The sequence below is a fragment of the Delphinus delphis genome, chromosome 16 (genome assembly GCF_949987515.2).
Source record: "Delphinus delphis chromosome 16, mDelDel1.2, whole genome shotgun sequence".
In the NCBI taxonomy this organism is placed as follows: domain Eukaryota; kingdom Metazoa; phylum Chordata; class Mammalia; order Artiodactyla; family Delphinidae; genus Delphinus; species Delphinus delphis.
This window is the reverse complement of record NC_082698.1, coordinates 83401418-83423730: the sequence shown is the minus strand read 5'-3', so window position 1 is coordinate 83423730 and position 22313 is coordinate 83401418. Positions and strand designations below refer to the sequence as shown.

General features: G+C 41.5%; 2 protein-coding genes across 3 annotated transcripts in view; both read right to left on the bottom strand.

The window, feature by feature from the left end:
• Nucleotides 1-13158, bottom strand: part of NUP133 (nucleoporin 133) — a 57469-nt gene extending 44311 nt beyond the window's left edge. The window contains exons 1-5 of the mRNA XM_060035118.1: nucleotides 12878-13158; nucleotides 11101-11219; nucleotides 8419-8522; nucleotides 1986-2093; nucleotides 154-288 (exon numbers count right to left, since the gene is read on the bottom strand). Coding sequence (XP_059891101.1) covers nucleotides 154-288; nucleotides 1986-2093; nucleotides 8419-8522; nucleotides 11101-11219; nucleotides 12878-13059 — 648 coding nt within the window. The 5' untranslated portion in view covers nucleotides 13060-13158. The remainder of the gene's footprint in view (nucleotides 1-153; nucleotides 289-1985; nucleotides 2094-8418; nucleotides 8523-11100; nucleotides 11220-12877) is intronic.
• Nucleotides 13159-20572: 7414 nt separating this feature from the next.
• The window catches only part of ABCB10 (ATP binding cassette subfamily B member 10), a 32411-nt gene continuing 30670 nt past the window's right edge, over nucleotides 20573-22313 (bottom strand). The window contains exons 13-14 of one of the 2 annotated variants that reach the window (XM_060035117.2): nucleotides 22059-22304; nucleotides 20573-20881 (exon numbers count right to left, since the gene is read on the bottom strand). In XM_060035117.2, coding sequence (XP_059891100.1) covers nucleotides 22073-22304 — 232 coding nt within the window. In that variant the 3' untranslated portion in view covers nucleotides 20573-20881; nucleotides 22059-22072. Of the gene's footprint in view, nucleotides 22305-22313 lie in introns of both variants that reach the window. The other variant, XM_060035116.2, reaches the window with a different exon arrangement.

Genomic DNA, 22313 nt, shown 5'->3' with positions numbered 1-22313 from the left:
ATCCTAGATCCTGACTTTCTTTTCTTGCCTCTTTTTGATTCCCCCCACCCCCTGCCTGTATGATGTGCTCAAAACCCCAAATTTTTAGTCATTTAAATCCCACTTCCAAGCCAAATCACAGCTTTCCAATAAATATAAAAGAATATCATATACCTGCACTGTTGTTAGGAAACTGCAAGTCTTATCACCTCCCAGATCTACGGACGTCTCTGTGTAGGTGTCTTCACTTGCAAGGCTTGGCCAATAGCGGATGGATCCTTCTCTGGTGGCAACCATGACAGCAACAGCCTCAAAACAAGACCATAACACTCAGTAACCACAATAAAAGAAGGAGCCCAAATCGGGAGTTTGTTGACACTGATATAAAGAAACTAGGGCAATGTATTATTGATTAACAGAAATCAGAAATAAAAATTCCTTTTTTTCATATTAAAAAAATTATCATACAGTAAAACTGACATTTTCCCCCTTTTGTTTTACAGTTCTATGAATTTTTATACTCTGGTTTCTCTTCAGACCGCATAAAATCTTTTGCTTTTTACAGTTCTGTGAATTTTAAAACATGTGTAGACTCATATAACTACCACCACGATAAACATACAGTACAGTTCCATCTGCACCCAAAACTCCCTAACGCTTTCCCTTTACTGTCACACCCTTCCCTACCCTAACCCCTGGCAATCACCGTTTCCATCATTATAGTTCTGTCTTTCTGAGAATGCCAAACAAATGAAATCATATAGAATATAACCTTTTGACTCTGGTTATATTTGACACTGAATATAACCTTTATCTCACTTAGAATGACGTCTTTGAGATTCATCCAGGTTGTTGTTGCATGTATCAGTAGCTCATACCTTTCTACTGCTGAGTAGGATTCCATCCTATGGATAAATCAGTTGAAAGGACATTCGGATTGTTTCTGCCGTTGGCTATCACAAATAAAGCTGCTATGACATTAGCGTGCTGTTTTTTGTGTGAACATAAGCATTACTTTCTCTAAAGTAAATAGCCAGTAATGAAATTGTTGGGTCATAGGGCAAGGGTACTTTAACTTTATAAGAAGTGAAAATCAAGTGGCTGTACCACCAGCAGGCCCACCAGCAATGTATGAGGTTCCGGTTGCTCCACATCCTCGCCAGCACTTGGTAGTGTCAGTGCTTTTAATTTCAGCCAGTGTAACAGGGGTCTAGTGGTATCTCACTTGTTTTATTTGCATTTTCCTAATGGCTAATGATGTGAACACCTCTTCATGTGCTTATTTGACATCCTTATATCCTCTTTGGTAAAGCATTCAAGTCCTATTTTAAATTGGGTTGTCTGTTTTCTTACTAAGCTTTGAGGGTTCATTTTATGTTCTACATACAAGTCCTTTGTTGGATAGATAAATCGTATATAATATTTATATAATATACTATTTCCTACCAGTCTGTAGTTCTCTCTTCATTTTCTTTTCAGTGCCTTTGGCAGAGCCAAGTTTTAAATTTTGATTAAGTCCAATTTATCTATTTTTTTTTTTATGACTCATGCTTTTGGTAATTTCTAAGAACTCTTCACCTAATCCCAGGTCATGATGATTTTTTTTCCTGTTTTCTTCCAAAAGTTTTTAGTTTTACATTTTACATTTAGATCTATGATCCATTTCGGGTTCATCCTTACATAAAGAATGAGGTTTAGGAGGAATGCTTCTTTTTTCCATAAAGACAGCCAATGATTCCAACACCAGTTACTGAGAAGACCATCCTTGATCCACTGAATTTCTTTTGTGCCTTTGTCAAAGATCAAAGGGCCATCCTTGAGCGAGTCTGTATCTCTACTCTCTATTCTGTTCCACTGCCCTGTGTGTCCATCTCTTTGCCGTCACCTCTCCGTCTTGATTCCTGTAGCTTTACAGCTATGCTTCAGAACTGGGCTGGATGATTCCTCCAACTTTAGAACTCCCTTATTTTAAAAAATGTACTTCAATAAGCATTTAAGTCACCTACCTGAGTAGAATGTGCTTCACCTGAGGTAGCAGAGTAAGAGAGAGCCACCAAGTTGGCACTCCAGTGGAAATCAGTAGGTGGTAGCTGAAGTTCTTTGCAAACAGATAACTATAGAACAAATCCAAACAAAAAATCTTTCATGTCAAATCCAATTTTTTGAATATGTATCTGGCTTCACTATTTCCCTTCTCTGCATATTTTAGATTCTAATTCATTGCTGGAAATACCATTCTACAAATACTCTTTCTTCTCATATTTTTTTGATCAGGCTTTCATCATCATTTTCAGTAATTTTAAAACAAAATATTTTAAGAGATATAGAATCAGGAAAACGTAGCAGCTAAACCAGACCCTTAATATAAACTACTCCAATCTCTTCCCAGACCAAAAAGTCTATTGGTTGAAAGAAGTGTGTAGGCTTCCTATGGAATTTTCCCAGTCTAATCTTGATTTGTTTAGTTGACATTTAAAATCTGCATGACCACAGAGTTAGTATTCCAAGTCACCTAGAAAACATTTCTTAGACTCAGCCAAGTATCATTGTTCCTCTGCTAACTCAGGATGCCCACCCCAGGCCCTCTCCCTCACCTATGCTCCTAAAACTACAAACACGGTTTTCTAGGTAGCAGCAGTACAGAGGCCAGTAGATGTGAAGAGTTTAGGTAAGTGGGAGCCCAAGTCCCAGTGGAACAATGGCCCAGTGAACACAAGTGGTACAGGAGAGTATGCCTGATCTGGAGCGGAAAGAAAAAGAGGCTGCTGAGGGTACGGTAGTGGATGTACAAATGAAAACCCCCGTGTGAGAAGTTGACAATTGAAAGTTAAATTAGCGTTATAAAAACTGGTATCATTTTTTCCTATTTTATTATGCATCATTCAGTAGATTCAGTGAAATACATTCCTATCTTCTAAGAAACTCAGTTGAGAGTTCCGGCAGAGAGCGCGGTGAGAAGCGGATCGCGGCCTTGTAGCCCGGGGCCCTCCAGGCCCTCCGGCCTCTGGTGGGCAGGTGAACTGGGGGGCCCCCGGGACAAGCTCAGGCTGTGTCTTACCGAGCCCCAGAGCCCTCGCCGCAGCCGTCCACTGGCAGGGCCCAAGCCTGGAAGCAGCAACGAACTGCTCCCACACCCCCACCTCTGCGACCTAATGGCGGCGGACCCTTGGAGCCCAGATCCCGCCCACCGCCGGGTCTCTTGACCCCACACTGCAGGGCTTAGGCGAAGCCTCCGGGAGCCCACCGAGGACGTGGCGCCTTTGGGCGTCGGGCGTGGCAGGGCGAGAAGAATGGCGGCCACTGGAACGCTGCGGAGGGCCGTTAGAGCCTCGAGGGCCTGGGAAGGGGGCTCTACGTGGACGCCAGCTCACCCACCCTTAGGCCTTGGAGCCCGCGCGGATCCAGGACCTGAGGTGACCTCTCTGCCCTAGCTGGACGAGACCTCACTTCGTCCGGACAACAACGGACAAAGGCCTTAATGGGCCCGGAAGGTGAGCGGAGCCCCGGTCGACGACGGGTGGAACGTTATCGGGTCATCGGGCGGTTGGTCGTCGTTCTACCAAGACCTCGATGTCGTAAGATAGAAATGGGAGAATAATGTACCACGTGCTACCAGTAGGAAGTGCCCGCCACCCTTTGGGAAGATTTACTGGCCGTTTATAGAAGGCCTGTGTATATAATATGAAAAAGCTGCTCTCAACTTTCCCCCTAACCTTTCGAAAGAAAACTTTTCGCTACATATAGGCCTTCTAGATGTGAAGAGGTTGCCGACGTATGATAGAGTTAAAGTCACATGTCTTGTAAATGCCTATTTGTTTCTTTAAAAAAACCGTAGAAAAGAAATGTCTTCTAGAAATGACTTTTCGAAATGGAGTTGTTTGACCGCCTCTAGAGGCGACATCAGGAGCCACAGAGGACCACGTTTGTTCACTGGGTTAGAGGACATGGAATGGAAGACGTTGAGGAGGAAGAAAAGAAGGTTCTGTGCCAGACTGGTCACAGTTAGAAGACATTTGCATATTAGAACCATTGGTTTGTGTATGCATTTTACTCCTTACTACTGTACGTGTAGTTGACAATAAGTACTTTTTTGAAATACCTAGTCTTTCTAGATCTTCTAAAGTGCCTGATATATGTTCAAAGTAGAGGTAGTAAAAAGACATTTTGTAAATATCTTTTTGTTAAAATTCGTATGAACTGTTGTTCGGGTGGGGAGGGGTGAACAGTACGCAGTATGCACTGTGTTTGTTTGTGCACTGGTTCAAGGTCACGGGGAGGAGAAGGAAGTGCAAAGAGATCTCTGCCAGTGTGTTTATAGTGAGGCAAGATTAACTATTGTCTTTTTTATGTTCCTGCATTTTGTTTCACTTTGCTGTGTATATAGTGTATATAATGGACAAATGAGTCCTAATTTACAACATCTAGTCTTTCTAGATGTTAAAGAGGTTGCCAGTGTATGACAAAAATAGTTAGTAAATAATACATTTTGTGTTAAAATTTATAGGAAAGATTGTCTTCTGAAAATTTGAGCATTATAGCCCTCTGGGTTGGTGGAGGGGGGAGAGAGAGAAGGGGATTGGTCTTAGAATGGCTAGAATGCTGGTATTTTGAAGACAGTTTCAGATTATAACTGTTACATGTGTGCAGTTTATTCAGTACTGCTCTGTATATAGTGGACAAATTAAGTCCTTATTTGAAACATCTAGTCCATCTAGATGTTTAGAAGTGCCCAACGTATGTTAGATGTAGAGGTAGTAAAATATCACTTTGTAAATAACTTTTTGCTAAAATTCACAGGAAGTACTGTCTTTGGGAATGTTAAATGTTAAACCACCTCTCTGAGCAGTATACTATTTTCTATACTTGTTCAGTGGTTTGGAGGAGGGAGGGAAAGAATTGCAAAGGTAATATGCTAGTGTGTTCATACCTGGACATTTTCAGACAAAACCATTTTTTGTATGTTCATTTTGTTTTGCTGTGTATATCGTGTATATAATGGACAAATTGAGTCCTAGTTTTGCAACATCTAGTCTCTAGATGTTAAAGGGGTTGCCAGTGTATGACAAAGTAGTAAAATGAGCACATTTTGTATACTTCACTGAAATTCGTAAGAAAGCTTGTCTTCTGTAAATGACTTTTGGATATGAATTTGTTCAACCACCTCTAAGCATTACATATGCATGTACTTGTCCACTGGATTGGCGGTGGAGAGAAGGAAGTGAGGGAGGAAATGGTTCAGGCCAAAATGGTCATATTTAGAAGATACCTCAGATTATAACCATTGTTACATGTGTGCAATTTTATTTAACAGTGCTGTGTACATAGTGGACAAGTAAGTTCTTATATGAAATATCTATTCTTTCTAGATGTTTAGAAGTGCTTGATGTATTTAAAAGTAATTTTAGTAGAATAATGCTTCTTGTAAATAGCTTTTAAAAACTGATGGGAAATACTGTCTTTGGAAATGGAATTGTTAAACCTCCTCTCTGAACAGTATACTCTGTGCTTGTTCATTGGGTTTAGGGAGGTGGGAGGGAAGATTGCAAAAGATGTTTTGCTAGCAGGTACTAGGACATTTCAACTTATCCATTGCTCTATATGTTACATGCATTTTGTTTAACTTTACTGTATATATTTTGTATATACTGGAGCAATGGGTCCCAATTTTATAATATCTAGTCTCTAGATATTAAAGAGGTTGCCAATGTATGACAAAAGTAGAGTTAGTAAACTAACACATTTTGTACACTTTGTGTTAAAATTCATTGAAAGGCCGTCTTCTGAAAAGGGCCTTTGGAAGTGAAATTGTAAATCACATCTAAGTGACACCTGTGCCTGTACTTGCCCAATGTTGGATGGATGGCAGAAAGGAGGTACTGGGAGAAATGAAGTGTTCTAGATTAGAATGTTCCTATGTAGAAGACAATTTCAGATCTAACCATTGTTACACGTGCGTAGTTTATTCAACACTACTGTGTATACAGTGGACAAACTTTAGTCCTTATTTGAAACATCTAGTCTTTCTAGATGTTTAGAAGTGCACAAAGTATGTTAAAAGTAGAGGCAGTGAAGTAACATATTTTGTAGATATATCCTTTTGTTAAAATTCATATGAAATACTGTCTTTTAGAAATGAAGTGATCAAAATGATCAAACCACCTCTCTGAGCAGTACACATTATTTTATTTGTGCTGGTTCAGGGAGAAAGAAGAAAGTGTAAAGGGCTTTATACCAAGACTAACCATTGTCTGGTGTGTCTCTGCGTTTTGTTTTACTTGGCTCTGTACATAGCGTACATAAAGGACAGAGGGTCCAAATTTACAACATCTAGTCTTCCTAGATGTTAAAGAGGTTGCCAGTGTATGACAAAAATAGCCGACAAATACATTGTGTACACTTTGTGTTAAAATTCATAGGAAAGACTTCTGAAAACAACTGGAGGAAGTAAAATTGTTAAAATCCCCTCTAAGCATTACAGATGCTTATTATTCTTGTCCACTGGGTTGATAGAGATGAGAAGGGGAAGCTTCTAGGCCAGTGTTCCTGTTTAGGAGACACTTTGTGACTATAGCCTTTGTGTGCAGTTTCTTCAGTGTTACTACGTGTATACATAGTGGACAAACTTAAATCTGGATTTGAAACATCTAATCTTTCTAGATGTGTAAAAGTATACAACGTATGTTGAAAATAAAGAGTTAAAAGTAACACCTTTTAAGTATTTTTTTCTGTTAATTCATAGGAATGGTTGTATTGGGGGAGTGGAAATTGTTAAACTTGAGTCTTGGAGAGTAAGCTGACTATTCACTGGGTGGTGGGGAGGCGGGGAGCGGACAGGGAAGGAAGTACAGAGAAGGGATCTGTGCCCATGAGTCTTTAGACAAGTTCAGATTGTCTAACCATTGTTCTATTTGTGTGTTTTAGTTAATATTGCTGTGTATTAAAGAATAAGCAAGTCCTAATGCCCAAAGTATATTAAAAGTAGAGGTAGTAAAATAACCCCTTAATAAATGCCCTTTTGTTGGTTTTTAGGAAGGGCTGTGTCTTCTGGGAGCGTCTACGTTAATCCACCTCTTGGAGCTAGATATAGTCCTGTACTTAGTCGCTGATATGCTGGAGGAGGGGTAAGAGGAAGGGTGAAGGGAAGGGCTCTTAGCTAGTATCTCCATATCTAGAAGACAGTTTTAGGTTATAACCATAGGTCTAAATGTGCATTTTTGTAAAGTACCAATGGTTACTATGGACAAGGTTCATTCATTATTTTGCAACATCTAGGCTTTTTAGGAGTCCTGAGGTGACAATGTATGATAAAAAGTAGAGCTAGTGAATTAACCAATTTGTAAATATCTTTGTTATAATTGGTAAAAAAGTAGCATCTTGGACATGGAATTGTTAAACCATCTGAGAAATGTACACCAGGACTTGTTCATTAGGTTGGCAGCAGAGGGGCAGAAGGAAGTATAGAAGGGAGGGAAGTATGTGGATGTGTTCCTTTTTATATTTTGATGATAACCATTGATGTGTGTGCATCTCTTAGCTGTACTATAGGAATACACTGTTAAGTAATTCAGCAGAAATATACCTCCTTGCTAATACTTTAATAGTTTAGATCAGATAATGAATTCTCTTAAAAGTATTATACTTTGGGACCTCTGTTGCTTTATGTCTCATTTTTAATTGAACGTTAAGGGAATGTAGTATTTTAATCATAACTCTGCCAATATCTTTATCTAGAGGCCTGTTGCCATTTTTGTCTTTTCTGAAGTTTTTGTCGCCAAGAAAGGATTACATTTTTTTCCCTTCCAGATTGAGTTGGTGTAGTGTATTTTTGGTTATCAAAATACTCATAGCTCTGGGACTTTGAAATGGTAAATATTCACGATGTGTGAAAAAGCATGATACATAACTGTATGATCTTAATTCCATAAAAATGGATGCTTGGTTGTGTTTAAATACACAAACGAGACCTAGAAGGACACATCAAATGGTAAACTGCTTGTGATGATGGATGACTTTGTATTTCGCTTCTTGTGTTCTTTGGTGTCCTATTATGCACATGTTAACTTTTAAGAAATAAATGTTATTTTGAAAACCTTAAAAAAAATAAATAAATAAACTCAGTTCATCAGCTTATGTGGATGGCTTTTAGTCTTAGACTTCATTAGACAGAGTGACTAGCATGACATTCATTAAAAACTTCCATGTCTCTAATTTTATTAAATGTAAATAAGATGGATCTTGCTTAAAATCATGATAAGGGGAGAAACTTTTTTGAAATGATATGCTCAGTATTTCATATTGCTGTGAAAATGCAAATCTATAATGCTTGAGTAGATTCAAATTATGAACAACTCTCTCCAACAACTCTAAAAATTTAGGGTAAAAATTCAGAGCCAATCAGGAATCCTCTCCTCTCTTTCCAGCTCTCTAAAGAACCATTACCTTGGTAATAGGTGACAGAGCAATCTTCCAAATAATGAGTTTCTCTTTGCAGACCAGACAAGCCCATCCACCTTCATCTATGTGAACAGTCAGCTGATCGTCAACTGAAGAAAAAAAATGAGGTACGTAATTAATCTTAAAGTATGAATAAGAAAAACTTAAAACTTCCTCACACCAAAATCTTCTTCATTGGCACCATCTTCACCTAAAAAAGTAATCAGCACACACACACGAGGTTAACTCACCAACAAAAAATACTCTTGAATAATTCAAGAGTTATTAATATCCGAAACAAGAGATCCATTTAACTTTGACAACTACTTTTAGAAATATATCTAAAGGCAAAAAGTATATTTTGGGCCTAGGTTTAATACTTCTTAAGTTTTGTTAGAGACAGATATCTTACTTTTTATAATATTATATTTAGTAACATTCATAATTTTGATAAAGCAACACAAATAATAAACCTCATTAAATATATAAAATATTTCAAGGAAAAATCACGTTCCTTCAAAAGAACAAGATTTTCAAATAAGAGCTCTCTGAAAGTATGATAAATTACTTAATTATATGGTGACCTAAAGGGTTACATTCCGTATTAAGTGACAAAACTAAATTAGTATACAGTAGTCACTCCTCATCCTCAGTTTCCATGGTATCAGTTACCCGTGGTCAACTGCAGTCCAAAATATTAAATGGAAAATTCCAGAAATAACACTTCTTAAGTTTGTGATGAAATCTTACACTGTCCTGATGTCCTGATGGGGAGGTGAATCATTCCTTTGCCACCCGGCCATTAGCCAATTATAGTCGTAGTGCAGGTTATCAGAGTCACTGTTGCGGTATCGCGGTCCCTGTGTTGAAGTAACCCTATTTTACTTAAACACGGCTGAAAGCACAGAGAAGTGACGCTGGCAACTTGGACATTCTCTTACTGTGCCTAATTTATAAATTACACTTTATCACAGGTATGTACGTCCAGGAAAAAATACAGTACACACAGGGTCTGGTGCATCCCCTGGGGGTCTTGGAACATACGCCTGTGGATAAGGGAGACTGCTCTATTGCTGTTGTACATGTTGGTGGTAAACCTGAGTAAATGTATTAGCGGCCCTAGAAATTTAATTAATGTGAGCTTTGCTCTTCGTTTAGAGTCAGGGTAGGGCTTCCCTGGTGGCGCAGTGGTTGAGAGTCCGCCTGCCAATGCAGGGGACACGGGTTCATGCCCCGATCCGGGAGGATCCCACATGCCGCGGAGCGGCTGGGCCCGTGAGCCATGGCCGCTGGGCCTGCGCGTCCGGAGCCTGTGCTCCGCAACAGGAGAGGCCACAACGGTGAGAGGCCCGCGTACCGCAAAAAAAATAAATAAATAAAACTAAAGTCAGGGTAGAGGGGCAAAATAAAAGGCATCAATAATGTACAAGCTAAAATACCACATCATACCTAGGTTAAGGGTGGGCTTTTTGCTGAACTGGAGTATCTGCTCCGTATTTTCTTTTCCTGAAAGCACTACAGCAGCTCCAAATCCTCCACTGGTGAACCCTCGAGGACGCTAACACAGCACACCAACTGACTAGCACTTGGAAGTTTCCACGTGAGGACGAGTTCCTCTCAAGTTTACACACTCTTCAATTTACACATCCTGATTTCTAGAGACTCTCTCCTCTGAGGCTGTGTACTATTTGTTATTAACATGATCTGGTGGCAGGAACCAGGAGTGTGTCAAAAGGTTTAAATGCAATTTAAGCTGAAATTTTTAGACAGGAAAAGAAAATATATATTTAAAATAGGAACAATGCATGACAGAGGTTCATGGAAGTTTAGCTGCCTGAAAATAATTGGACCTGAAGCTCCCATGGACTTACTGGCAAGATGTGCCGGTTCAAGTTGATGAGAAATATTCCTTCTTGTTGAACGGAGTACTTTAAACTTTTGTGACTGTCATTCACAGTATGAAATCCATTTTACATCATGATGCATTCATACACAATTTTAATAAAACGAAATGAGAAGCACTCTGATATTTTGCAATCTATTTTACTTCATTTTTTAAAAAAATGCTGGTCATGAACCACTAAACTGATTTCAGTCACTACCTGCAGTCTCAAAAACACTGTTCCAGGAAATCACAGGATGCTCTGAACTTTGCTCTTCTAGTCACCCCAACTCATCCTTAACGGTGTCTTTCTAAAGCTTGTGTTGGCTGCACCGTCCACACTTCCACTCTAATTGTCTGCCAGGAGAATCTTCTAATGGTGCACCAAACTGATAACATAAATTTGTGCATACAGCCTCTAGGGTGCTACATAGGATCCAGAAATGGAGGTAAGACTTGATTCTACTGAATTATTAAACCCAGTAATGTGAGGCAGTAGTTTTTTGGATTTTGTTTAAAAAGCATATACTCATATGCTCATATACTCAATCAACTTTTGAAATTGGACTAACGTTTGCATATACAGTATGTACAACCATAAACACTTATTTTGATTGTGCTAAAATGAACTCATTCTGCTTCCCAAATTTATCATATTTCTCAACTACAATGAAAAACCAAATAAGCCACCTACTTCTCTCCACTGAAGTGAAGGTATACCAGAGAACGCACAAATTTCAATCTCCATGCCAGACCTAGGCTTCATTTTGCATTGCTAACAGAGACAAATGGAAAATGATACCCACCGTCAGCCAATGTTAAGGCTTCCATGACTTTAACAGGGAGAGAAGATCCAAATGTTTTCACATCATAGTTCACAGACTCAGTTATGGAGTGGTGCGGGAATATTCGTGTAGGTGTTCCTCTAAAGAAACGGAACCATATTATTTCACTCATAACTTAAAAATTTCCATTATTCATTATAATTTTTATGTATATATTTTCGCAATAAAGAGAAAAATCTCTGATAAACAAGAAGATGAAGTATAACAGTGAAAAAACTCTGGCTCATATATACTGTGTTATTAAATTTATTTTTCATTAAAAAAAAAGACTGACAGGATTTAGGAAAACTTGGTTTCAGACTTTCATGCTCTAGTAATTAGATGCATGATCTATTCACTTAAACTCTTTATAACTCTGCCTCCTTAGCTGTGAAATAAGAAGGCTGGACTAGATCAGTGTTTTTCAAATTATGGGTCTCAATCAACATTTTTAAAAAACGAAATAGAATATAGAGTTTATCATACTCTGTGGTCAAAAATGTTTTACAAACATTGGGTTAGATTATCTTTAAGCTCTCATCAGATACAGAATTATAAGAATCTACCAGATTTATACAATCAAAATCAAGAAATTAAATAGGGTCGTGAGTATCTGCTGCTACCTGGTCTTCGATAACAGATACAGCAGTAGAAATTATATTTCCTTCTCCCCTTCTTCTTAACATTCAGAAAACCAGTGTAAATTTATTAGTATAAAAGTTATTCTACCTCTTATCACAGGATTAACTGAGGAGATGCAGAGTGACTGAGAGCATTGTTTCTTACAAAGTATTATAACAAAGGTTTTTCCTTTCAATGATTACCGAAAGATAAGAAGAAATAAAAAAAAAAAAGAAAACCAAGTATGACTTTTATTCACTGACTTTTCTCAAAAGGAGTAGAAAACAATCACAAGATTACCATTTGAAGAGCACTTTACAAAACGCAAAAGGATACAAGGTATTCTTTAAAAATCATTTCTCCTTTAAAGTATTGCAAACTTCTATAGATAAATTTTAACTATAAGTTCAAGATCCAGTATCACCGTCTTTTTGCAGGGGAAAATTCATTTTTGATAGATGAATTCAAAAGAAACCACTCAAGACACATGTTAGCTTCTTCTAAAATTCTAGTTTAATTATGAAAGGGGAGATGCAGACCACGGTTTCACGAGTGACGTGAACTGGTGTGCCACGCTTTTATTTGGTAACAAAACTACTAGTCTTATCGCATTGCTTATGGAAAGCCTTTTCCCTATTAATTTGGCTACAAAGCTAACTTCTGTAGCTAAAATCCCTTTAATTATCCACCAGCGGATATTAAGGGCAGTTAGTATGTTAAGCACATATAATGATTTTCCAGGGTTTGAGGTCCTCACTCTCCACTTTACATCTGCATCGTGGCATTTCATACTGACTCCTCGCAGGCTCTGGTCAGGTATCATTATCGCCATTTCGCAGACGAAGAGATCACGAGTGACCTACACCAGATCACAGGGGTACTAAGAGTGAGGCGGGTAACCACTGATTCTAATCCAATGTGTTCTTCACCTCTACACAAAGGTAATTCCATGCAAAGTGCATGATGCGAAGACTCAATTGATGAATTAAAGCGAGACTAAAATAACACACAAGGATGCAAGGGTGACAGAGGTCTCTTCTCCCAATACACTGGCGTCCCGCGCCGTCCCCGGTTCTGGTGGCTTCTGGAGGCCCGTGAGCCTGTGAGTCGCCAAACCAAACCCGGGACGATCACTCACCGCGAGCTCAGCGAGCTACGACGGCCGGCCGGCGAGAAGAGCACCGGAGAGCTGAGCGAAGACCCCAGGGCCAAACCCTTCCTGCTGGTCGCCCGGGGCGTGGAGCCCGGCCCGACTCCGCCCAGCGGGCCCCTTCGAGCCCCGGGCCCCGGGGTCCGCGGAGAGGAGACGGCCGGGAACATGACGCAAGGGAGAGGCTACAGAGAGCGCACGTTCAACCGTGGAGCTGAGGCTCGGGCAGCGCGCGAAGCTTGAACACCTGAGGGGAGGGAGAGAGCGTGGTGAAGACGTCAAAGCGCAGCGCCAGGCCACGGGGCGCGCTGTGATGACGCCAAAGCGCCGCGCCGAGGCGCGGGGCGTGGTCGGGAAGTCAGGAGAAACCGGGAAGGAGGGGGTGGGGTGGTGACGTCGAGCCACGGGGCGTGGTCAAGGCGGCGGCCCCTAGAGGGGGAGGGGGTCTGTGTGCACGTGGACCCGTCCTGGAGCGGCGAGAATCCGGAGTTTCCAGGGAAGTGAAGCAGCAAAAGCAGGTGCCCTTCTCTAGTCCGGCGGGTGGGGGTGGCCCTCCAGCAACTGGAACGCAAAGCCTCTGCACGCTGGTCCTTCCTGAGCCTCTCGGGAAATGAGTTCTTCCCTGGTCCAAGCTGAGAAGGGAGGAAAAGTGTTAAATCTGACACTGGGTTTCACACTCAGTGTTTTAGGTGTTATTCTTTAGGTTTGTCATTTCCCATTCACGTTGGTGACGCCACAAGTCCGTATCGCTAACCAGATCCTGCTCAAAAACCACAGGCTTCTGACAGCCGCCTAGTGGACGCTTTCACCTGGAAGTCCTGCAGACCCCTCGCAATTCAGTCGTTAAAAGCTGGTTTCACGATTTCATTAGGACCCCTATCTTACTACCACCTCTGCCACATTTGGTAAAACTGGGCAGTTGGCCAAGGCAAAAGGAAGAGCTCTGGGCTTCCCTGGTGGCGCAGTGGTTGAGAGTCCGCCTGCTGATGCAGGGGACACGGGTTCGCGCCCCGGTCCGGGAAGATCCCACATGCCGTGGACTGGCTAGGCCCGTGAGCCATGGCCGCTGAGCCTGCGCGTCCGGAGCCTGTGCTCCGCAACGGGAGAGGCCACAACAGTGAGAGGCTCGCGTACCGGGAAAAAAAAAAAAAAAAAAAAGGAAGAGCTCTGTCCTAGGGTCATTCTTCATACTTTCCTCCACTGTGACACCTGGGACATTGTACTGAGCATCTGTAGTAGAAACCACATCTGCACTGCCTCTGCCTTGGTTCACGTGTTCACCTTTTCCCTCTCTTGTAGACTTTCACCTCTTTTTTGAGTCTCCGTGCCTCTGTGTAGTCTTACAACACTGTCCTCCCATGCTGCCAGCTGATAAATGGAATATTGCCTGTCGTATCAGTAAACAGAGAATGTCAGTCATCAGCGATTGCAGCCACAGCTGATGGTGAGCTGATGCGCCTTGAGGAAACTCAGGATATTAAAACACAGGATGCTGGCCCCAGATAGCTGAGGTGCATATCAAAGGAATGATTTCGGTGAGCCCAGACTCTTGCATCTTCCCATACATAGAAAAATACTAAATTCCATAACTTGACATACCTGGTTTTCTTTAACAGTAATATTTTGACATTCAGACTACCTGCCCTTTGTTACAAAACCTCTATATATCCTGGCTCCCCCCCTCCCCACCTCCTTGGAGCAGTTCTCTCAGGGTTAGTTGAGATGCTGCCTCCTGGACTTGAAGTCCTAAAAATTCCTGCCAAATAAAACACAACTCTCAACTTTCAGGTTGTGAATATATATTTTTAATTGACACCGCTTAACAAACTAAGGAAAACCAGAAGCTGCTCTTGGGCTTCTAAATGCTCTGGCTGATCGTTGCCCAAAGGTAATTTGCTAAGCTCCCTTGCAGGGTCCTTTGTGATATAACTCTGGCTGGCTTTTCTGTCCCTAACCCACACCCCCCTGCATTGCCCTTGCACATGTGTCTTTTGCCTGGAATGCCTTCCCTCCCCCTTTGCCCACAAGCGTCTGCCTCTTACATCATCTTACTTCAGTGCTGCCTTCTCGGTGCAGACTTCCACAGGACTAGGCATCCCTTTATCCTTTGCCCGCTGTGCTCCTACGTAGAGGCTATAATATTTTTACACTGCATGACAGTTGTTTACATAACCCTCTCTCACTTAGCTCCTTTTGAATGCCTTAACAGCTGTTCCCTTTGTGCACACCATAACAGGTACATAGACTTTCATTAAATATTTGTTGAAATAAGGGAATGGTTAAGTAAACACTGGCATATGATGTGGGAGACCACAATGTGGATGTCAGGTGTTGGCACTTCCCCTGGGAAGCCATTCTTTTGTGCACGTTATAGCATCAGGACAGTCACTCAAAGGTTATATAGGCAAGCTGCTTTGCTCTTTCTTCCCCTTAGATTTATAACCCAACTTTGCACCCCATCTTTGAGTCTTACAGCTTTTATAGCCCCGTGCATTCCCCTCTTGTTTCATTCTTACCAGGGGGATGAGAGTAGTCGTGGCTGAGTGGGTATTTGTGGGATAAATCTGTTCTTGGGCTTTGTGGGTCTGGTTAGTGGTGGTTTGTCCACCAGCCAGTTATAAAAGTTGCTATTTGCAGGGGCTGAAACGACTCGCCAGCACCTTTGTGCTCAAAGGAACTTCCCTGGAGCCCAGATGTATGACTAAGGAAGGATGGCGAATAGACAGTCACTCATTCATTCTGGATTTATTGAGTACCCACCGCGTGCCAGACTGTGCGCTAAGTGCTGAGGTTTATGACTGTAAACAAAGCAGCCATGGGCCCTGCCCCCATGGAGTCACAGGCCAGTGAGAAGGACGGATACTGAACAAATGGACACAAACTTATTTACGCAACTACAAGTTGAGATGTGTACTATGAAAGAAAAGAGCAGGGTGTCTGACAGAGAATGACTGGGGTACCTGATTTTGGAAGAAGATCTACAAGGCCTCTGAGAGAAAAGGCCATCTATGCTGAGACGTGCCGTCAGCCAGGCAAAGAAGAGGAGGAAGAGTGTTTGAAGCAGTGGGTCCTCAGGCAGAGGTCCTGAAGCAGCAAAGAGCTTGGTACATTCCAGGGACTTCAGACAAACCAACCAACAACAAGTGAGTAAAAGTAGAGGAGACTGGAGAAATGAGGGTCCAGGAAGGGCCTTGTAAACTCTATCAGACAAGATCCCAGAGGAAATAGATAGCACCCTCAAGCTGGGTAGAGAGTTTAATAAAGGACTATTAGGGGGGCTTCCCCGGTGGCGCAGTTGTTAAGAGTCCGCCTGCCAATTCAGGGGACGCGGGTTTGAGCCTCGGTCCAGGAAGATCCCACATGCCGCGGAGTAGCTGAGCCCGTGCGCCACAACTACCGAGCCCTCATGCCACAATTACTAAAGCCTGAGTGCCTAGAGCCCATGCTTCACAACAAGAGAAGCCACCACAGTGAGTAGCCCATGCACTGCAATGAAGAGTAGCCCCTGCTCGCCGCAACTAGAGAAAGCCCGTGCACAGCAACAAAGACCCAACGCAGCCCAAAATAAAATAAATATATAAAATTTCAAAAGAGGACTATTAGGGATTGTGTAAAGCCCTGAGGCTCCTAACAGCAGATGGGCCAAGAAAGGAAGTGGTCACCAGAACCTGAGAAATAGGGCCACCTGCCAGAGCCGTGGCCTTGGGTCAGGAGATGCAGCAACTCATGGCAACCTGGAAGGAAGGGGACTGGGAGTGTTCGTACTGTGACCTCAGTGCAGGGAGGCCAGGGTGTGAGGGAGGAGGATACGAGGACAGTCTGTGGAGGCCAGCCTCCCAGAGGATAGGGTGGAGAAGGCACGTGGAACAGAAGACATCACGTACACCTTGGGGCAGCCGAGGGCTTCTCTATCCCTCCCCAGTGCTGCCATTTCCCTGTTTATCCTTCTACCTCATTTAATCTAGTGCAGCCACTTACTCTGGAAATCCAGAATGAAGGGTAGTGTAGTGCAGTGGCTCTCCAGCTTAAGTGGGCACCAGCAGCACCTGGAGGGCTGGCTAAGCTACACGGCTGAGCCCCATCTCGGTGTCTGACTCGTTGGGCTGAGGCTTGAGAGTCTGCATTTCTAACAATTTGCACTCCCAAGTGTTATTTATTTTTTTAACATCTTTATTGGGGTATAATTGCTTTACAATGGTGTGTTAGTTTCTGCTTTATAACAAAGTGAATCAGTTATATATATACATATGTTCCCATATCTCCCCCCTCTTGCGTCTCCCACCCTCCCTATCCCACCCCTCTAGGTGGTCACAAAGCACCGAGCTGATCTCCCTGTGCTATGCAGCTGCTTCCCACTAGCTATCTACCTTACGTTTGGTAGTGTATATATGTCCATGCCACTCTCTCGCTTTGTCACAGCTCACCCTTCCCCCTCCCCATATCCTCAAGTCCGTTCTCTAGCAGGTCTGTGTCTTTATTCCAAGTGTTATTGAGACAGCTGTCTTGGGACATTTTGCTAACTACTGTGTAGTAACTGACAAGAGTGTATAGACTCTGGAATTAAATGGGACTTGTTTCAGATCCCGCCTCTGCTGTCTACTATCTGTGTCACCTTTTTGAGCCTCTGATAAACTGCTAATAGTGCCCACTTGTGAGAATTAGAGAACAGAGACACCATTACATTTGTGGACGTCAAAAAACACAAAAAATCTGAAGGAAAAATATTTATAATAAAATAGTAAACTTTAAAGAAAATCAGTAAGAGAAAGTAAGCTACCCCAATAGAAAAAAATGGAAATGTATGAAGGGCATGAAGTAGCACTAAATCAAAGACTAAAAATGACAAAAAACACATGAAAAAGTCTTAAACTTCACTACTAATTAAAGAAATGCAAGTTAAACCACCCATCAGCACTGTTTGCCTGTTGAACCAGCAGGAATGTTTTAAAAAATGAAAATAGCGGGCTTCCCTGGTGGCGCAGTGGTTGAGAGTCCGCCTGCCGATGCAGGGGACACGGATTTGTGCCCTGGTCCGGGAAGATCCCACATGCTGTGGAGCGGCTGGGCCCGTGAGCCATGGCCGCTGAGCCTGCGTGTCCGGAGCCTGTGCTCTGCAATGGGAGAGGCCACAACAGTGAGAGGCCCGCATACCGCAAAAAAAAAGAAAAGAAAAAGAAAATAGCTCATGTTGAAAAGGCTGTGGAGAAAGAGGTCCTACTGTATAGCCTCCCGGTGGGATTATGAATTAGTAGTCTTTTATTAGGACAGTCTATCAAAAAGCCTTATAATTTGTATATGCTCTTTAAACTTGGCCATTTCACTTTTAGAAATTTGTCTGAAAAAATCAAAGAAATCAAAACAAAGATATATAGGTAATGTTGTTTATGACAGCAAAGAATACAGCAAGTAAGATAAATGTCCAACAATAGATTTCTAGTATATTCACATTATAGAATGCTATATGGTTAAAAAGAATACATGTGGATGTGTGTAATGAATAGTTGCAGATGTAGGAAGATATTATCAAATAAAAAAAGCAGTTTGGTGGGCTTCCCTGGTGGCACGGTGGTTGAGAGTCCGCCTGCCGATGCAGGGGACATGGGTTTGTGCCCCGGTCCGGGAGGATCCCACATGCCGCGGAGCGGCTGGGCCCGTGAGCCATGGCCGCTGAGCCTGCGCATCCAGAGCCTGTGCTCTGCAACGGGAGAGGCCACAACAGTGAGAGGCCCGCATACCGGTAAAAAAAAAAAAAAAAAAGTTTGGTTAAAAATTAGTATGTCCAATATAAGCCCATTTTTGTTTCATTAAGATAAAAAGAAAAATACCCCACAAGTGCAGCATGTGTGTGTGTAAGATTCTCAGCCTAGGTGTGCCTCCCTCTGTCCAACCTTCCTAAAACTCAGCCCATTCTGTTACGACCACACTGATTGATGTGGGACTCATCCCTGCGGTCAACAACAGGGAAGCAGCCAGGATTATTTCCTGCAGATGTGGTAGAACTATCAGAATTCCATTCTCAGCAACACAGAAATTATGATCCTCTTCAAATGGAAAGGCAGGGGTGCAATGAAGAACTCATCATGGAAATTATCCAGGCCTAGTCATTTCCAAGGCCCCCATCTAGTGGCAATGGAACTTCTTGAGATAACTCTAAATTTCAGCATAGTTTAAACATCCTATGTTTAAGCAGTGAAGAATGTGTGTTGTTTTCCCCAGTGCTGGAGGCTGCAAACTTTTACTGTCAAGGGCCAGAGAGGAAGAATCTCCAGCTTGCTGTCTGTTGCCCTGAGTATGGCTGTGTTCCAATAAAATTCTACTTATGGACACTGAAATTTGGATTTCATATACCTTTCATGTATTATGAATTTTTTTTAACCATTTAAAACTGTAAAAACCATCCTTAGCTTTGCAGGCCATACAAAACAGGTAGCAGGTCACAGCTTGTGGACCCCTGTGCCAGCCTCATGAGGGAGGTGCAGCCAGCACCTAGCACAGGACCTAACAAAATAGAAGATGCTCCATAAATGTTTACTGAATGGGTTGAATGGCGATTACCAGCTAAGCTCCATGATGCCTCAGATGTAAAAACGGAGAAAAACAAACACCCTCAAACGAACATTTACAATGCAGTTTCCATATACTTCTTTCATTAATATACTTAACGTTTTACAACATTTACATTTGTTTTCACTTATTTTCTAACAGCTTTGGCACTTTTATGGAATAAAATGGACTTCCCTAAGTGGAGCCCTACTTTATAAAAGTACATATACAGGGTACGGCCTATAGTGGTTTAATTTGTGATTATTTCCTGGGAACCAGTCAGGTCCAAGGTCAGAGACCTTACACAGAGAGGAGCCTGGGAGAGCAGACCACAGAACACTAAGCTCACTGATGGGACATTTTATCTTCACGTGGAGACTTTCATGTGATTTAAACTTCTTTTTGCTTATCTTCTAGATCAGGGGTCCCCAACCCCAGGCCACGGAGGAACCAGGCCGCACAGCAGGAGGTGAAGGGTGGGTGAGCGAGCGAAGCTTCATCTGTATTTACAGCCGCTCCCCATCGCTCGCATTACCACCTGAGCTCCGCCTCCTGTCAGATCAGCGGCAGCATTAGATTCTCACAGGAGTGCGAACCTTACTGCGCATGCGAGGGATCTAGGTTGCGCACTCCTTATGAGAATCTAATGCCTGGTGATCTGAGGTGGAGCTGAGGTGGTGATGCTAGCGCTGGGGAGTGGCTGCAGATACAGATTATCCTTAGCAGAGAGGTTTGACTGCATAGTAAATCAACTGCTTGCAGACTCATATCAAAACCCTATCAGTAAAAAAAAAAAAAAAAAAAAAAAAAAAACCCTATCAGTGAGTGGCAAGTGACAAGCTGCATCTGTAATAATAATAGAAATAAAGTGCACAATAAATGTAATGTGCTTGAATTTTAATCCATGACATAAAATGTTACCCAAGACACAATTAACACATTGTATAAGAAAATAAAATGTAATGATCAAATTCAATTTTGTAAATATTTCTATGGCACAAAGAGATTTCCCTCAGATCCAACCTTGTGATTGTATCTTTCTGAGAACTATACCATAGTAGTAAACCATGAAGAAAACAAGTAAAGCTTGTTAAAATTACTGTCACAGATGTACTGTTTACTAATTCAAAGAACACTGAGTTCATTCATTCACTGAACTCATTTTATTCATTAATAAATTCCCTTACGTAGAATAAATGTAATACTCCATGCTTATCGTGAAATAGTGGTTTCTTCCAGTATAATCAGGAAACTAATCAATACTTAGGACACGAGGAAACGTCCATTTTAATCACATCAACATTGTCACTTCTTAGGTTCTGGCATTATCAATGTAGAAAAGCACTTTTTCTTGAGGCAACAGCAAATTAATGGTGCCGATATGAAATACGACAAATCCAATGGCATCAGCATTGCTTGAGGAATTTTCAGAAATTTAGGTGAATAAAACTACAACCACAAATAAAAGAAAGATGGTTAGTTATGTCCTCTTTTCAGAAGAGTGAAAAGCTCTTAAGCTTTCTTGATCTTCTGCAGAATAGCAAGAACGTATAAGTTTCCTTCAAATGTTTTAAGGTTGAACATTACAGTTATATTAATAATTTTGGAATTTAGCCTCATTGAATGAAATTTCAAAACTAAGTAACTGATAAAAAGCTGTAAAATTTGGCTAGGAATTATAAACTCTTAAAAGATAATTTTCAAGATACATGCCTCAGACAACATAAGTGTAAAATTCATTTTTACATCCTTCTTGATAATACCTGGCTTCCCAAATTCACAGAAACAAATATGTAAATAATGAAATCAGAAGTTCTCATATTCAAAGGATGGGGCCTCTTCCCTTTTCACAACTCATCAGGTTCTTAGGTGCCAAAAATGTTGAAAATGCACACATCCAAACACAGTCTCAGCCCAGAGGAACACATGTCCCTGAACTTTCACACCTCTGAAGAGAGGAGATGGGGAACATACATGATCCCTCCTTGCCATGTGATGTTAACTATTTGTGTGTGTGTGTGTGTGTGTGTGTGTGTATATATACACACACACACACATATATATACACACATATATATACATATATATATACACACATATATATAGATACATATATATATATGTCAGGTTTGCTTTATGAGATTATCAGGATAAAATAAAGGGTTAGATTTTCACCTTCTGTTATGCTACCTGGTACAACGATACCCAAAGTAGGTAGAGTACTACCAAGAGATTACACAGTGATTGGTAAAGTGGCCTAAAATAATTAGGCTCTTTATTTATAATTTCCTTTTAAAAGTTGTCATTTGACAATAGCTTCAATTTATAACAGCAGATAAAGTGAGGTGCCAGGCTATATTCATCAAAATATTCCAAGATAAAAAGTACAAAACCTGAAAATAACTTCAGTGAACTAGACATTTAGAAAGTTACAATTATTAAAACTCTGAATAAAAAGGTCTTGAGAACAGGTCGATCTCAAAACAATATTTTACAATCTTTGGAAAAAATAGGCAGATTTCAAATAACTTGAAGTATGATTTACAGATTTCATACAGCCTGGGTTTTTAAAAAATGTTTTTCCTGCAGTGCTGCTTTGATTTAAAGTGTCTCATATTAAGTTTACCAATAATTGCTTCTTTATGCTGAAATAAAACTCTGTTTATTCATTAATTTCCTGTATATCCCGTCTGGTTTCGAAAGCAGTTCTTCGTGTTTCCCACACTCGGTGATCTTCCCCCGGTCAAGGACAGCTACCATATTGGCATTCTTAATGGTGGACAGACGATGGGCGATGATGAACACCGTCCTTCCTTCCATCAGTCGATCCAGAGCTTGCTGAACGAGGTACTCGTTTTCAGCATCCAGTGCACTGAATAGG